The 17,735-nt window shown below is 39.8% G+C and overlaps 1 protein-coding gene across 1 annotated transcript; it reads right to left on the bottom strand.

Moving 5' to 3' along the window:
• Positions 1 to 11,809: 11,809 nt before the first annotated feature.
• NPVF (neuropeptide VF precursor) lies at positions 11,810 to 15,320 on the bottom strand. Its single transcript, XM_066181970.1, has 3 exons — positions 15,183 to 15,320; positions 13,006 to 13,378; positions 11,810 to 12,111 (listed from the first exon to the last, which is right to left on the bottom strand). The coding sequence occupies exons 1-3, from the start codon at positions 15,318 to 15,320 to the stop codon at positions 12,104 to 12,106; spliced, it is 519 nt and encodes a 172-aa protein (XP_066038067.1). The 3' UTR covers positions 11,810 to 12,103.
• Positions 15,321 to 17,735: the final 2,415 nt, after the last annotated feature.

The following is a 17,735-nucleotide window of genomic DNA, read 5'->3' as shown; positions in this document are numbered from 1 at the left end:
AGAATAGGGAACTAAAATATTTGAAATATATTATTCTGCCAGGTTATATGGGAGTTTTTGGCCATATTCAAGTGAAAAAACCTAAACTAATTTTGTCATGCTGGCAGTTTATAGAGTATTGGGTAGGTCTGCTATGTTTTCTATATGAACACTATGGGAATCTTACACTGATGACTCAGATTCAAGTACAACCAGCTTGCAATGAGAAAAATGTTCTGAGTTGTTGATGGATAATCTGAAAGTGGGCCAGAAACAGAAATCAGACTTTCCGTCCAGCAGAATTGCTGTGTTCCTATAATGCAATGCAGTTCTGGGTCTACATTGTTCAGACCCCAGTGGAATTTCCTTTCTATGCAGCTTTATTAGCTTTTCTCAGAAATTAATTTCTGTCTGCCAGAATTGCAGATGGAGCCTGTGACTAGTAGGTTTTTCCCCTGCCTGTTGCACATACAGGGAGGAACTACATTTCACAGGTTCTCTTTGTAACTCCGTGACAGCAGCTGCCCACTGAGGCAGGGATCTATGCCTTCAATTTTACTTCATCAGTCTCCTACCATTCAACCATCATCCACAGCACCAGTTCATGATTTGACTTCACTCAGCTTCGATTCCACAGTGTATATACAGACTTAAACCCATCTGAAGTCTTACCCAGCATACCAGCACCAGGGCCACTGATTCACAATAATCCATAGTTCCTCATCAAAAGGGTTCTGAACATATATATTCCCTGTCCCTGCACCTGCAGAAGTCCAAGACCACAATTTGAATCCTAAAACTTGCCTTCAGCTCCAGAAAGTTCACAGCACTTTCAGGTGGCTGGCTCAGGGACCTCAAGCTTGTAGTCATTGACACCTCCCTTTAGGAGCAGGACCCAGACCATGGGTCAAGACATCCCTAAGAACACTGCTCTCTGGACATAGTCCAACGCATGCAGAGGGGCCCACACTGCCTGTCCAGTTCTGGCAAACTGTTCCCTGGCAAACTGACCCAGTTCCTTGGCAGAAGAATCCAAGGGGATTTTAGCTCAGTGACCAAAGTCACAAGTCCTTATTGATCCAGGGGAAATCACCCACAAAAAAACCCAGTAGTTTCCAGGATGATATCTCTCCAAAGCAGGAGCCATCACCACTCACATTCAAGCCCCAGAGATTTCAGAAATCCATGGTCAAGAGAATGATTTATCTCACTGGGAAGTTTGCTGAGGAAAAGCTCCCAGTGGGAGGAAGTAGGAAGGTATAGGAAAACGATACATGATTATTTTGAGAAATGATACCTAAGTAAAAATTGATTTCTAAGTGTAACAAATACTGTGCTTGCAGAACCCTAAAGAAATATTTTTCCAGCACAGGAGATAATATTTGGAGATCAGCCCTTCTCTTCCCAACCTTCATTGTCTGTCTCTTTGGAAGAAAAGCATTAATAGGAAACTGTGTAGGACTGAACTCTGAACTAATCTTACCTTCTTATTCAGTGCACTGCACTGTGACTATGCTTTGGTCTGTGTTCTGGTAGTATTTGACATCACAGCATCTTGCTGTGGGTGTTGGGGATCATCAGGAGCAGTACGTAGAATGAGGCAGCTGGTGATGTCAGCAGGTGTTTGACTGTTAAATGGAGTGGAAGGATGTTAGAGCACACCTGGGAGCTGGGATCCAAGGCACATCTAGATCATATGCAGTTTTATCTCTCCTGAAAAAAGCAGTAAATACAGCCACAAACCAAGACAGTTTGTTACAGAAAATTTGATTGGGAAGAATTGAGTGAAGTCATGTGGATGTTGGTTCAATTCTTGACAAATTGGCTGACCCTGGTGGATTTCAAGTAAGGCAGATACCAATATTCTTTGCTAAGGTGTTATGTGGGATGTTCACACCATCCTCCAAAACAGTTGGAGCTGGCCGCCGCTGGTTGAGTTTGGATTCTGGTTAGTTGGCTTGTTGGATGTTTTTGCCTTCCTATATTTGACAGACATGGTGATAGATTTTAATCTGTTTTACTTTCTTCTGCTGACCTTTTGTTTTCTCTCGATGTGTTTTATTGTTTGGCTTGAATTGGCATCAAAATAAATGGATACATTTGAAAAGAGTGTTTTTTCTCTTGCTTTTTTTTCACCAGTGAGAGCAAAACTAGCTGGAGGTCCTACTTTTCTTGGAAAAGCAGTGTGAGAAAGCATGTCTTTTGGCAGGTGATAATATAGAAATAGCTTTTCTGAATACCTATTAAATGCACTACTGTGTTTTTATTAACCAGTCGAGCCAGTAATTAGTTTATTGCTATTTTGAACCACTGATTTGTTTTTAACCTAGATGGCTTGGCCATCGTATTAAAGTGAACTAACTTTAATGTTTGTGCTATGTGTGAATGATACAGTTGTATCAGTGATTTTCAGAGTTCACAATATTCTGAAAAATAAATTATTTCAGTATGTCTTTTTTCATGCTCCATCTTACTCTAGAGCTGACTGTTTGGAAAGACTCAGCAGAATATTTTCCTTCATTTCATTAATTACTCAACTGTTGAAAAATGTCTGTTATTTCCTTCCAAAAATATACTATGGAAGATCTAGAGTTGTGGTTTTAAGATACAATGGGAGTGAGCTACATCAGCTGTTATTATAAAGGGTGTGCTGACTGGAAGAAAAAGGCTTAAGACATCAGTTCTACGTTCCGAAACACAAAAAGGTCCTCCCCCACATGTAAATATATCAGTACCTAAGTTGTGTGTTTCACTGCCACCTGTATCTCCACATTACTGAATTTCTTTGGAAAAAAGCGAATTGGGAGGATGAAGGTCCTTGATACATCTCTGCATGGCTCCCTTACCAGGTTGCAGTGGATGTCCTGTGCTGATGGAGCAATGGTGTCAGGGAAAGATGGATATCACACAATCACAGAATGCTTGAGGTGGGAGGGGACCTGTAATGGTCACCTGGTGCAACCCCTACTCAGGCAAGGCCACATAAAGCAGGCTGCCTGTGATGTTTCCAAGGAGGGAGACTTCACACCCTCTCTGGGCTCAGTTACCCTCACAGTCTAAAGTGCTTCCTTATGTTCAGACAGACCATCCTGTGTTTCAGTTGGTGCCCATTGCCTCTGGTCTTCTCACTGGGCACGAATGAAAAGAGCCTGGTTCCATCTTCTTTTGGAACCTCCCTTCAGGTGTTTGTACACATTGATGAGATCCTCCCTGAGCCTTTTCTTCTCCAGGCTGCACAGTTCCTCTGCTCAGCTTTTCATCATATGAAAAATGTTCTAGACTCTTCATTAGCTTTGTGGCCTTTCACTGGACTTGCTCCAGTAGCTCCCTCTCCTTTGTTCTGGGGAGTTCTGAACTGGACACTGTACTCCAGATGTGGTCCCACCAGTGCTGAGTAGAGTGGAAGGACCACTTTCCTCAAGCTGCTGTCCACTCCTCCTCATGCAGTCCTGGATACTGTTTGCCTTCCTTCTAGTAAAGGCAGTTTGTTGGCCTCTGTCCAACTTGGTGTCCACCAGCACCCCCAATCCTTCCTGCAAAGCTGCTTTCCAGCTGGTCAGCTGCAACATGTGCTGGTCCTCCTTGCAGCATGGGGCTGTTCCTCCCTACATGCAAGACTTTACCTTTGTTGAACTGCATGAGTTGTTGATTTGCATGTCAGTCCATTTCTCCAGCCTGCTCAGATCCCTTTGGTTGGCATCATGACCCTCACAATTTTCTATCGTCAGCTAACTTCTGAGGATATACTCTGCCCCATCTCCCAGATAATTATGACAACATGGCTTCAGTGTTGATTCCTGGGGTACATTACTCATTATTGGCCTCCAATTAAACTTTGTAGCACCAATCATCACCCTCTGGGCCCAGCAGTTCAGCCAGTTTTCATTGTCATTCAGCCCATAATTCATTATCTCTCTATGTGGATCTTCTGGGGAACTGTGTCAAAAGCATAACTTAAGTCAAGGTAGACAATGTCCATTGTCCTGACCATGTCTGTCATTTTGTTGTAGAATATCAAGTTGGTCAACCATTACTTTCCCTTGGTGAGTCCATGCTCCTGGTCATCTTGTCCTTCATGTGCCTGGAAGTGGTTTCCAAAAGGAGTGGCTCTATACCCTCTTAGGGCTGGAAATGAGCCTGACCAGCCTGTAGTTCCATGGCTCCTTCTTCCTGCCGTTTTCAAAGATACAAATGGCACTTGCTTTCTTCCAGTCCTCAGACATGTCTCCCAGTTGGTGTGACTGTTCAAGGTTTAGAGTGGGCTCAAGATATCAGGCAGCTCTTTCAGCACTCACCCTAGTAGAGCCCATAGACTTGTGAATGTGTGTTTTAAAGGCTTTTCAAAGACTATTTGGTAAAAACTCTTGTGCTTTTGGTCCCATCTTGTGTCATGAAGAATATAGAGAATAAACTTGTCACAACCAGTTCTGCTTATAAAATGCTGTGAAGGTCAGACATCCAAAGCAAACATGAGGTGGTATTAAGAAGTATGTTCATTCAAGAATTCTTCCCAGGCTATTCAGGAAACCTAAGAAAAGGTGACTTCAACCCAGTCCTAAAAATGACAATTACAAGCCTGACAACTTTACTACTCCAGCTATCTACCTAAGCATATAAAAAATGTCCTGCAGTGACTTCTCCTTTTAGTGCTTCCATTTCTACCTCTCTATGGTTTTCCTTGAGAGCTTGCTTTCCTCTCTTACTCCACTGCCCTGCTGATTGCCTGCTCCTATAATCCCACACTCAAGGCCTGTCCATGTTGTCCACATGCTCTTGCAGTTATGCGGAAAGTGGCATAAAGAAAACTATCCCTTTTGCTGGATCAAAGAGAGGAAGGGGCTTTACATGAAGGAACTTGAAGCATAATCCACCTTCTTAAGCAAAATATTCCACTCTCAGGGACTAAAAATCACTTAATGGCTCTCACAGACAGGTAAAATACAAATCTGTGTTTAGCGGTGGTACATATACAATCCCAGGGAAGGGATCTTATAACCCTCCCCTTGACTAATGCAGGAAAGATGAAGACTTGCTGAGGTAAGCCAATAGCCCTCCATGCTGAAACTCAGTATGTTTCAGATGGTGAAATGCGACAGAGCCAGTGGAAACCAAAAATTGAAACATGTTTCTAAGTGAAGAAAGCTATGTTACATATATACAGTGGGTCAAGAAAAGGTGAGGCCAGTTCAGCTAAATAGGGAGAACAGTAATTTATCTAATTCTTTTTGTTTTCCCCCATAATTTTGGTGGGAAAAAAAATTGAGGGATGTTAGCATTTCAGTGAATAAGACAGAGTCATCATTCCCAGGACTTCGCATTGTTTTTGATAGCCACAAAATTGTGAGGACTACAGATGCATTCAGATCCAAAAAGAGTGAAAGCAAGCTGTTTATTGAAATGAGAGAAGAACATATATATATTCTTGTCCTTAAGCAGGTGTTAAAAGGCAAAAGTTAGAAAACATTGATAGGCAGATTAATACACACTGCAACAAATCCTCTCTTCAGGCTTTATGTCAAATGCCACTGTCATTTCTTTTTTTAAAAATTTATTTGTTCTAGGAATGGTTATTAAAAGACTGAAAGTTGAGAAGACCAGATTTGCTAAGGTTTAAAGTTCATGAGATAGGTTTTGTAAAGCTAATGCAGTAGTTTCCATTTTCCTAACTCCTCCAGGAGTTTGTCGCACTAATTTACATCCCAGGTGAAGGGATAAGGGAATACACGACACTCTCCAAAATCAGGCTTTTCAAGGAATGTTATTTCTGCCCTCTCGTGGCCACGGACCATTTTGCAGTTTTGCATCAACGAGAATTCCAGACTTGAATCGCATTTCGGTAATTGCAAATTGCTTTTTCTTTGGAGCACAGACTTAAGTTTTGTATCTCCGCGTCAGTTTTCCTGTATAAAATGTATTTATGTATATCTTTCATTTGCATATAATAGTTGATTATTTAGATTATCAAATTAATTACATAAAATTTTTCTGGTTTTTGTTATAACCCAGAATATGAAGCCGTGACTTGCATGTTTACAAGAAACAGTTAAACAGCGTTTATTTTCTAGCGACTGAAATTATTTTGGTTTTAGGGACTGTGCCCCACTTTTGGTCTGCTCACATGAAAAATGTTGTTAAATTGCATGTGGCAGCTTCTTCACGACTTCAGTGAATCTTTAACTTATTTATAAATTAAATTGCACTCAGTTTCCATGTCATGTCAATCAATCAATCCACTGATTCCACTGGAGTTACTTTAAATTTATCCCAGTGTGCTGGCAGGATCAGACTACAAGGTCGATTTATATTTTAGAAAGATCCTATACAGTGTCAGGATGACCATGTATCCCATGTATGAACAATACTGTCCACTACAAGCTTATAGGGGGTTGAATTGTTTCAGTTAAGGCTTCTGCTTATCACATTTTCTGACAGTCAAGTATTCAGAGACAGAATAGGTACATATGCATGCACAGTGATTTCTCTTGTTCTTATTAGCTGGTGAGGATCCGAATGAGAAATTTTGTAGCACACATGTAAGCGCATGTAATGCAATAGTGATTTAAGAGAAAAGTATTATAAAAAAACAGGAATAGATAATTCACTGTCAAATAATACTAAAAAATGAGAATATTTTTCTGTTACATGTTGGAAAATGGGGAAAAAACCCCATGACTTTATACATTACCTGCAAACTTTTTCCAATGCGCTCCTTTTCAGTCAGTCCAAGTTACTGTAGCTTCATCTTGGTGATTTCTGAGGTAACTAAGAAAATCCCTACGGCACATGATGTGCCAGTGCCAAGCTGTGCACCATCTGCACTTAGCAGCAGAAGGAAATAAGACCCAGAAGGAATTTATTGCTAGTTACACGTTTGAGATGGGGGTGGCTCTGAAATCCTCCAGGCCCCCCCCAGATTCATAAAATCGTATGCAGTATAAATACGTACAAGAACATATTTGGTAGGAAATGTCTTGAAATACAGGACTTCCAGAAACAAGCAGTGGTGGCTGAGCAGACACAGAAAGAAATTTCTGAAAACTGTCTGCTCTTTTCCTCCCCCCTGCTCTTTCCACAGACTGACACATCAAGAGCAATTCAGAATCACCTGGGTTCACACTTCTTTCAAGATTCCATAAGCCATATGTGATCCCAGTATAACTACACTATAGGCTGCTCTGGAGTACCTCCAATGATTTAATTTCTTCGCAAGAATCCAAATTAAACTTCTGACTTTTCTTCCATAGCTGCTAAAAGAAATCAGCTGCTGAATTGGGCTGTACAATTTAATTTTAAATGTGTCTTGAGGGACAAGCAAACCTGCACCTCTCAGAATTGATGATAGTCTTTTAAAGGCAAGTAGGTACTTAGTCAAAATGGTAACTACACTCAAAGACAAGCTCAGCACCAAACATGCGCTTTTATGTTTTTCTTGAGCCGCTCTCTTCGACAGCAGAGTTCAAAGAAAGTTTGTCTCCATTCTTTTACAAATAAATTTCTCCATATTGGCCATAGAATAAATTCCAAACACTTTTATTGCTCCAAGATGTGGATATATTTTAAGTACCCACAGAATTAAGCAGGTAAGAGAAGCAGATGATTTTTAAAAGCTCCCCTCTGCTTTCCTTCAGTAATTCATCCAAATAGGAAATGCTGCAGGTTTTGGAGCAGAGATCCCCCTGCATCCTTACAGACCAAGGTGAGGCAGGCTGTTCCCCTACACCCCATGGAGGACCTCATGCCAGAGCAAGTGGATGCCAGAAAGAGGCTCTGACCTACATAAGAAGCCTGTGCTGGGGCAGGTTTGCTGGCAGGACTTGTGACACTGCAGGGGACCCACACTGGACAGTCTGTTCCTGAAGGACAGCACCCCACAGGAGGGACTCACACTGTGACAGTTTGTGAAGATGTGCAGCCCATGGAAAGGATTCCTACTGGAGAAGCCTATGGAGGAGTGTCTACAGGAAGAGGGACCCCACATTGGAACAGAGGAATAATGTGAGGAGTCCTCCCCCTGAGGGAGAAGGAATGGCAGAAACATCACTTGATTAACTGACCCCTACCCCCAATCCCCATTCCCTGCACTGCAGGGGGGGAAGGTGGTAGAGGTAGAGGATTTGGGAGTTATCTTCCGTATCTTCACCCATGAGACTTTTGTTATATTTTTTCTTAACTGTCCAGCTGAAGATAGAAGTGATATGGTGTTTTTTGTAAACTGCTTGTGTCCACCCTGGATCAGCCCAGCACATGCATCTCCACAACTTGTAAATCTGTTTTCAGCTGATAACTGTGATATAAAGCTCCTCAGAGATATAAGACGTACTTTGAATCTCAGTGATGCAAATTAATTTATGTTTTATTTCATGTGAGGTGGGGCGGCTTTAGGAACTAAGGGCCAAAACCCAAGCAAAGTTTTTGTTTACAGTATTCCTAATAGTTGCCTCTGGTTTTGAACTATTTTTCATCTAGCTCTTGTTACCGGTATATGCACAAATGTGGTGTTTGCAAAGACATCTACATGGCTCTGTGTGCCCTACCACACTGATATTGCATAGTTGCATGTCTGCGCATTAATGATACAGTTTGCAGCATGTGAAGTTTAGCTCCAGTTTCTATTATTTAAACATTTCTTTCAGTGTGGCTGAGGTATCAAATATGTGTGAGGAGAAAGGAGATCGTGTGGTCCAACTTTCTGTTGAAAGCACGGCCTTAAAAGATACAGTTATCTGCTGAGGTGTTGCTGTGTCAGACAAAGCAGTACTTGGGTGCCTCTGAAAATTTGGGATGTAGCAAAATGAATTTTCCCTGTGCAAGTTTTTTCTGACCTATGTCTGTTTTAATCACCTGACTCCTTTTTTAAGACCTGCAAACAATGGAAATACCCTTCTGTTTTTCGTTTTGCTTTATGCACCATCAGCATGTTGGAGGATGGTAATAAAAGGATGGAATGAACTTGAATGGCACTTAGTAAGTTCTGGGTTTAGAAATCTGTCATAACCATATACTTTATTTCAATATTTCAAGTACAATGGTAGCCTACAGAGGTATCTGAGTTTTCTGAAAGCCAATCTAGAATACTTCTACCAGTTAACTCTAGGGATCTAAGTGGATAATTTGTATGACAGCTGTAAGAGAAACCCATTTTTGGTTGGTTTTCACTAAAATTTTAATTGGATACAGTTCTGAGTAAGGCCATAGAACTGACCTTCTGGCTAATCACTGCATTTGATGCATTGTGCCCAGTTATGAAGAGATGAAAGAATGTATTTTGCTCTATCTATTTTTCATGAGATAAAATACACATAAAGATACGGTAAGCCTCTCTTTTCTTTCCTAGTAGCACAAATTTTTCTCATCCAAACTCTGTGCTACAGAAGAACTGAGTAGCACTAGCTGAGGCCCTTCTACATTATGTCATCAGGAGAGCAGCACAAATGCAAATCAGATATCTATGGCTATCAATATACCTGTGCCAGATGTACTTTTGTGGGTGGCACTAAGGAAAGCATTTCCAATTCCTGCTAACAGGTGCTCTTTAACTTGGGGAAATTTTTAAAATGTCTTGCTTAAAGTTCAGAAATTTCTAGTGGTCTGTCATGACTAAGGATAGCCCAGTTGTCATATTTTAAAGAGAATGCAAAAGGCAAAAGCAAAAGCAATTGAAAAGAATCTAAGACTGACAGATTTCAAACATGATTCCCAAGTCTGCCTCCTTCTGAGGGTAAACCAAAAGTGTCACTTTACACTCCACTAAATCTGTCTAAATGATACATTGAAATCAACCCCATGATGAGCCTTTGGACTTATAAATTAATCAGTACATTGTCAGCTGTCTTCTCTATAAACTTAAGACAGAAACTAAAATAAGCCTGCTGGTTTTTGCATGGAGACTTTAATAATAGGCATAAATATTACTTGTATAGCAAGGAGGACTGGGAGCTCCTGAACCCTACCAGAATTCATGCCAGGAAGTCCCAGTAGTCTGTCAATTGATTTACTTGTGTCCTTTCCTTGCTTTTTCCCAATTCATGAATAATATCTGTATGTGGATAATAAATAATCCAGTGAGTGATAGCTAGAGCAATGTATGTTGCCTGTTGTGCCCCTTCTCCTCCTGTTGCACTACCTAGTGATTGTTTTCTTGGCTCATGTGCTCTCAAGCCAAACAGAAATTTTGCACAGCATAGCATAATTCCTACTTTATGTACTTTTCACCTAGAAGTTCCTCTGCTGAGGGAAAATAAATCAATAGCCATCTCCTGTATCCATGCTATGAAGCTTGCAATAAGAGGAAAGCTTAATTTTACCTGCTGCTGGGCCAGTGTTTGGGCTCCTGCTTTCCTCCCACAGCAGCAATCATTAATGCCAATTGATGTGTACCCTTTCCCTGTTGCTAGGTGATATGTGCCTTAAAAAGACAGCTTCTATTGCTGCTCAGGGATTCTCACAAATCTTGTTTCCTTTTGTTTCACACGATGCACAGTGAGGTTTACAGGACCAGAAGCACATCTCAAAGTTCAGGGCATTTTCTTCTGCTGTCCATTTAACTGTACATCACTTAAAGATCCTGGTTTTTCTGACTGAAGAATGAATGACACCTGTTCTGGTGGTAGGCAATGGCAAGACTTCTACTTCATAGCCTGCATCTTTGACTTTCCCTACATCTGATTTGTTGACCAATGACCTTCAGCATGGACTTGGCTGCTATACCCAAGTGTTATACTGCAAAACAGGTCTTTCAACGGCACTTGTTAGGTAAAGTGTTTTCTGAGGCTCAGAGAAAAAAAAAAAACAAAACAATGATTTGGGACTCTTACATTCAGAAAGTGTAATCTCATTGGTTTTTACCTGTTTAGAAATTCCTGTCTCTTTATTATTTCCAGTATAAGTCAGTAGAGAGAATATATATTCTCAGGACTATAGTCTGATTCCTTTGGATTGAATTAGGTTCACATTAGAGGCGCAGGTTGAATAGTGTCCTGTAGCCTCATTAACTTCGTGGAAGAATGGCAGCTCAGCATCTGTCCCATTATGAATTTATCTGATCAATTTGAGAGGGGTTTTTTTTCAGGTTATTCTAAAGATATGTGGAATGTAAGGATATCTGGTTACTGATGTTTCAGCATAAAGACTAAGACAAGAGACAGGAGAAGTAATAAACTCTCACGTACTCAAACCTTGAGGAAGAGGAGGCAACAGAACAGTAACAAAGAGCAGAACTCCTAGACCACTTCTTGATGGGACTTGAACAGAACCACTCAATGCCTTGAGGAGGTTCAGACGGACACTGGATAGGCACTGTGCATGGACAGACACTCTGCACATGTTGTGTGTATGATCTGATAGCAAATCTCAAGCCAGGCTAGCTGGAGAGTAGAGAGAGTGGTCTGGTTGCCAGCAACTGAGGATTCAAAGGGACCTGGAGGTCTGAGAGCTGGAGAGAGGAACTGGAGGGAGACAGATTGTCTGGTTACAACCTATTGAATAGACTGATCATCAAAGGGCTGCTGATGAAGGCACCCATTTGTGTGTGTGATTCTAATGTCAATTTAAAGCTGGACTAGCTGGTGAGCAGAAGAGGTGTAGGAGCCAGCTGCCAGAGAGACAACTTGCCTTTCGGATTTATATCTAAGATAACCCATAAAAAACAGGAAAAAGTGTTTTCTCAACACTTGATTTTCTTTAGCTGCTCATGACACAAAGGCTATCATCAGTTTTGATCCTGTTTCTTATTGTTATTCACATCATAGGCTTCTTTTTATTTGAACCGTGCATCTTTATTAATTTTATGCTTCTTTTAATTCTGCTTAAAATGCTTTAAACTCTACAGCCATTGTTCAATTCAATTTTACAACCAATAGGACATAAGTAGCGCAGAAATAAATAGAATTTATACTACACTGCCACTGAAGTAAACTACTACAGCAATCACTGCAATTATCATTGCCTTATATGTCAAGGTTTTCTACTGAAAAAATACATTATGCATACATGGAGGCAGGTTTGCATTTCAATTCACAGATTTCCTTTTCATAACCTTTAGTTTTGAAAACACATTTCGGCTTTTCCAAGTCTTCCAGATTCTGTCTTCATAATGTCATGCCAGTATTAACGTAACTGTTAGAATTCATATCCCTAAAAATACCAGACAAATAAAACAAAAGCTGTTATAATTAGGTGAGACAGTGAGAAAGGAATGGAAGGAATCAAATTAAATGAGAGAGAACCTTGGCTTCTAATATATCAGTTATCTTTTCTGGCTTGAACTTCTACTTTATCCATGTGTCAGATGGAGGTCAGGGGTAACCAACTGAAACTTGGTTAAAAGACAAATGGGCAGTTCCAGTAAGGCAGCAGTTATGAAAAGAACGACTGTTATTGAAGAGCTGGTTTAAATTATTCTTAGTAATAGCAGGAAATAGTTTTTCTATCCTGAAAAAAATCTGAGATGTCATGAAAATTTTTTTATGATACTGTGGAATGAAAAATCAAAATCTCAAACATTGTCTCAGTAAGAAAATATGAAAAAAGAAAAAGATTGGATAAAAAAAAATTTCTGAATGCTGTTATTCAGCTTGGAATGTTGTCTTTTTTTAAACTGTAATTTGCATAAATTTAGAAAATGAAAGAGTAATTTTTAGGTAAATTTGTAATTTTATAGTGCTGAAATGGGATATTTTAATGATTCTGAACCTTCTTCATCAAAGTTATAACTTTTCAAAATGAAACCTCATCTAAAAAAGAATCAAATCTAATCCTGTCATATGAACACCTTCAGATTTGGCTATTATAATTCTGCTTTGGCTATTTGGCCCCTTCTCATTAGAAAAGGTTTAATAAAAAGATTGTCTACTACATGAGGTGAGACTTTTTGATTTGAAAAAAACTGAAATCTTTCTTTTGGCAAATTGAACTCATATTGAAATGCTTAGGAATATTCCTGGAGGAATTCTAGTTGTATTTAATCATTGCTAACCTATGATTTAATGTGCATTTTAATATGTGGCTTGAACACTTATGTTGCATTACCTGGTTCGGATTCCTGAACATCTCGAGGCAGATTGACAGCCAGTGACTTCCCAAATCTCTGTGGTAAATTTAGAAGTGGTTGACTGGAACCTTTAACAAGTGGAGATCTCCCAAGCCTGTGTGATACCTTTGGAGCGTTATTAGGTATGTTCTCTCCAAAAGCTCTTCCAAATCTCAGGGGCAAATTAGCAAATGGTTTAATGCTTCTTTCTTCTGGGTAATTTCTTCCAAATCTAAGAGGTAAATTAGCAACTGAATTCGGCATCTTGCTTGCTGTAAAAGGATTCATTTTAGTGATATCTTTTGACCCCCAGTCTCCCATTTCTTCAAAATTGAGACTCCTCTGCTTGTCTTCCAAAATATTATCTTTAATCTAAAGAAAAATAATTTAAAAAAGGATACGATCATTTTATAGGGCATTACTCCAGCTACCAATGACACAAATTATTCAATTTCATACCTCCTTAGAAAGCTGATGGGTAATGGTCTTTTTTTTTTTTAATATGTAATGTTTTTTAATGCTATTTGCTAAACTCCATTGTAATGTGAGCTACATCATATGGATTACTTCATTGACATTGTCCTGCTTACCTTTTCAGAAGTCTGTCCACAAGGCCATATTTCCATATCAGTATCAACTAATGGTTTAACTCAAACGGTGTCAGTTGGGAGTATTTCTGGGCACAGGTGTCAGTACCTGTGCAATCAGTTAAGTTAGGACAGCAGTTGCTGTCAGGTCCACATTTGCTAGTGTCACCACCTGAAGTTCTCCAGAGGGGAAGATGCTGAACATATTTAGTGACTTCACACAGACCCAGACTCTTACTTATCTGGTCTGGATGAACAGGAGGGTAGACCAAGCTACCTGAAGGTTAGCTCATTTCTTCCTCAGCGTTGGGTGGATGCTTTGGACCCAATATCCATCCAGGCTAACAGGGAACTGAATGGAAAGCTTTTGGGTCAAGTTAACATCAATCCTGTTCTGGCCTTGCAGAATAGAGGTTGCCCTGAACTTTAAATGGCTTTAGTCCTCCGCTAGTACACAAGATGCATTGGGATTCTGGGCTCCTAATTTTTATGCAACCAGCACAAAATATACTTTCTGTATCTGTGTTGTCATACAGTGAAGAGCTGAGCCTAGTATATTACCTGTCTCAGGATGTAAAGGGCAGCTATTGCCTGAAAAACAGCTTTATCAGTATGACCCTTCTTATGGAGCAGTGTTCTTCCCTCGGCATATTGAAAATCACTTATTTTGGTGACAAAAATAGGTTTCCAGGGCTTAACAGCAAATATGTACAAATATGGATTTAAATTTCAGTTAAAGACACAGATGCTACAAATCTATCTAATTTCACTTCCTTATCCCTATTTATCTTCCCAGTGAACTTCTCCATTTACTGGCAGAGGACAGGAATGAGCCATTCTAGTTCATACTTCATGATTAAAACTTTAAATAAACTATCCCTCTGATTGCACCTGCACACTGCTTCTGAAAGTATTTAAAAGACAGTGAGCTAAAGTCCAGAGGATTTGACTAGCATAGTTGAAACTGTATTTTGTTTTGAAGGATGTTTATTATACCAATGATGATAAGTCAAAAAGAAAGGTTGACTCCTATTTCCTAGGGAGTATTTGCAGGGAAGACATGAAAAATAATACAGATGAAGTGTGCAAATTTAATTTGGCACCTATTGAGACATAATAAATGTGCAACCCTGCTAAGAAATTTTTATAGGCAATTTCCAGAGTAAAATTTTAAGACCATTAACTGTATTAGATTCAAAATGTTCTCTGTTTATCATTATTCTTTGAGTATTACAATCATGCCTTTATTAATTTTGGATTAATAATCTGTTATATTATGTGCATAAAATGCCTGACAGGAATGTTAATTGAGGACTCACTGTGTCAGTAAGAAACATTTCAGAAAAAGTCGCAGCCTAATCACAAAGCTGTTCTGCAAGAAAATTGAAACATGAGTTGATTTACACAGTATGTATGTCTGAGCAAATGAATTTCTTGGAAATTCTTTCAACAAGCTTTTTTCAGACTGCTACTGCTGTAATGCTGAATGCTGTGGAATTAGTTTAGGACAGCCAGTGCCAAAACATCCAGTGTGCTCAGGATCTGACCCACAGTTCCCCCAAACAATGTCATAGTAATACAAATCTTACCTCATAATATTTATCATCATTGTCTTCTCTGCTCTGCAGCCTGGACTTCATTGGTTCATTTAAGCATATGCTGTTTGATGTGAGAAAGACCACTGTAGCTAAAGCAAACAGATTTAACTTGGTAGAAATGACTTTCATTTTCTCAAGTTAAGCTTACTCAGAGAGCTCAGAGTCTGTATGGAAAATAAAACTGCCATCTTTTTATATAATCAGAAAACAAACCAAATTTTGTTCACCATGACATCACTCTCTAAAGCTCCAATTCCCAGTATTAATTAGGGAAGTAATTTGAATATATTTGAAGAATGTTGGGAATTTCTTTTGTGAAGCTTTTTAGACAACATAACTTCTTGTTAGGGACACGCTGACCTTACAAGTATTTTCTTCTGGTGAAGTATGTCTTAATTAGCTAATTTTGAGAGCCAAAACAGTAGGGATACACAATAGCCACAATGCTCCATCACTAGTAGACAAAATCACCTTGTTTCTTTCTTTTGTACCAGTGTCCTCAGAAGGACTATGAAAGGAAGCTTTTCCCATGTAAGCATTCTTCTGCTTAAACAATCCTTTTGGACCTCAGAATGCTTGTTTATACTTATGTACACCTAGGAACATTTGTCCCATTGAAATCAAGTGCTGTGTATTGGAGTTGTTGATCAGATCCTAAGGGATGTTATGCATCAACGTGATCTATTGACGTACATAGTGTCTATGCTCTAAATTTGATGTATTAATTTGCATTCAGAATAGATTAGGTACATGCTTTTAAAACCCTGCCCATAAAGTAAATATTTAGAAATTCTGAAGGTTATGTTACATCTGTATTTTTCAGGACAAATTTCCAACAGTGGTTTTAAAAAGGCATCTGCCACTTAGCTGAACACAGTGAAAGCACTGGACTGCCCATGCCCATTCTGTCCCAGAAGGAGATTCAGGATGCAGACTAAACCTACCCTTAAAGCAGAGGTTGAATTGGTTGCTAGATAGGCTGGTGAGCCAGGCTAAGATTAGAAAAAAAAGCATATTGTGTTGTCCTTCCATTTGTTATTCCTAAATTCTTGAACTGATTTAAATTAGTACTTAAAATCAGCCTCATGTGGAGGAAATCTGATTGCTTGCTATAAGTGCTCACACTGAAAATTGGACTCTAGGCATGTTATTTTGCAATTCAACATCAAAGTTGTAAAATGTTCATTCCATCACAGCACTAGCAATGTTGTCCCAAGAGAACATGTTCTATGCTGTGGGCAGCATGGATAGTATGGACTGTTTATCTGTTGGCATTATGTTACTGTCTTTGCTGAACAGTGAAGCTGAAGGATTTGCGAGTAACCTCATTTTTTAATTAAGTTGGCTGTTTTGATGGGTGCATGCATGCAGTAATTTCTACCTTAGATTCTCTGAAACTGAGATCCTGAATGCCATAAGGAGCCTTCAGAGGGAAATCCCATTGACAGAGCTGGAAGTGAAAAGGGGACAGTTTCTCTTAGATGAACTTCCCCAGGTGGAGTGGGTGTCAAAAATTCTGCTCATTTTTTTATGTGACAAAGTCCATCAAATTGCTAAATAGATGAGAATGGTATCAGGAAGATAATCAGGAGCTCCTGCGAGAAAAGAGTGTATTTTAATAATTTACTGGCTTTTGTGTGTAACTTTCCTTTGCTGTTGTACATTTACATTTCAATTTTTATATTTTAATTTTTGTACTCCTTGTTTCTTTGTGGTGTGCAATCCTTCTGGCCCTGGCTGACAGCAGAAAAGCAGAATGGGTTCAAAGACCATAGAATCATAGATGGTTTTGAGTTGGAAGGGACCTTAAAGGTCACCTAGTCCCAACCTCCCCATGTCATAGTCAGGGGTTCTTTCCCCTAGATCAGATTGCTTTGATCCCCATCTAAGCTGGCCATCCACTTCCAGGGATGGGTCATTCACAACTTTTCTTGGCAACCTGTTCCAGTGCCTCACCACTCTCACAGTGAAGAATTTCTTCCGTGTATCTAATCCAAATCCACTCTCCTTAAGTTTAAAGCTATTCCTCCTTGTCCCTTCACTACAGGCCCTTGTAAAAAGTCTCTCTCCTGCTTTCTTGTAGGCTCTCTTTAGGTACTGAAAGGTGTTCAAGGTATCCCTGGAGCTTTCCTTTCTCCAGACTGAACAATCCCAACTCTCTCAGCCTGTCTTCATAGGAAAGGTTTCCCAGCCCTCTGAACATCTGCACCACTCCAACAGGTCCATGTCCTTGTTATGTCAGCGGGCCCAGAGCTGGACGCCATAATTCAGGTGGAATCTCATGAAAGTGGAGTAGAGGGGCAGACTCACGTCCCTCGCCTTCTGGCCACACTTCTTTTGATGCAGCCCAGGTTATGGTTTGCTTTCTGGGCTGCAAGATCACTTTTCTGGCTCATGTGATAGGAATAAGCACGGTTCTGTATAGTCTCAAGGGGCAGTGGTTCCCCTTGCATTTTCTGAGACTGTTCTACAAGGTGTTTTAGAGTGGGATGTGGTAGATAGGGAGGAAAAAGATACTGTACCAGCAGTGGTTCATGAAGAGGG

The sequence above is a fragment of the Chamaea fasciata genome, unplaced genomic scaffold (assembly GCF_029207755.1).
Source record: "Chamaea fasciata isolate MVZ Bird 193981 ecotype frontalis unplaced genomic scaffold, bChaFas1.0.hap1 SCAF_1, whole genome shotgun sequence".
In the NCBI taxonomy this organism is placed as follows: Eukaryota; Metazoa; Chordata; class Aves; order Passeriformes; family Sylviidae; genus Chamaea; species Chamaea fasciata.
The sequence above is the reverse complement of the archived record's forward strand: the minus strand, read 5'-3'. Positions and strand labels throughout refer to the sequence as shown.

Coding starts and splice junctions, on each gene's coding strand:
- NPVF (XM_066181970.1), bottom strand. CDS start 15,320: ATGAAAGTCATTTCTACCAAGTTAAATCTGTTTGCTTTAGCTACAGTG. Junction 13,379..15,182: donor ATGATGATAAATATTATGAG/GTAAGATTTGTA, acceptor ATTTTTCTTTAG/ATTAAAGATAATATTTTGGA.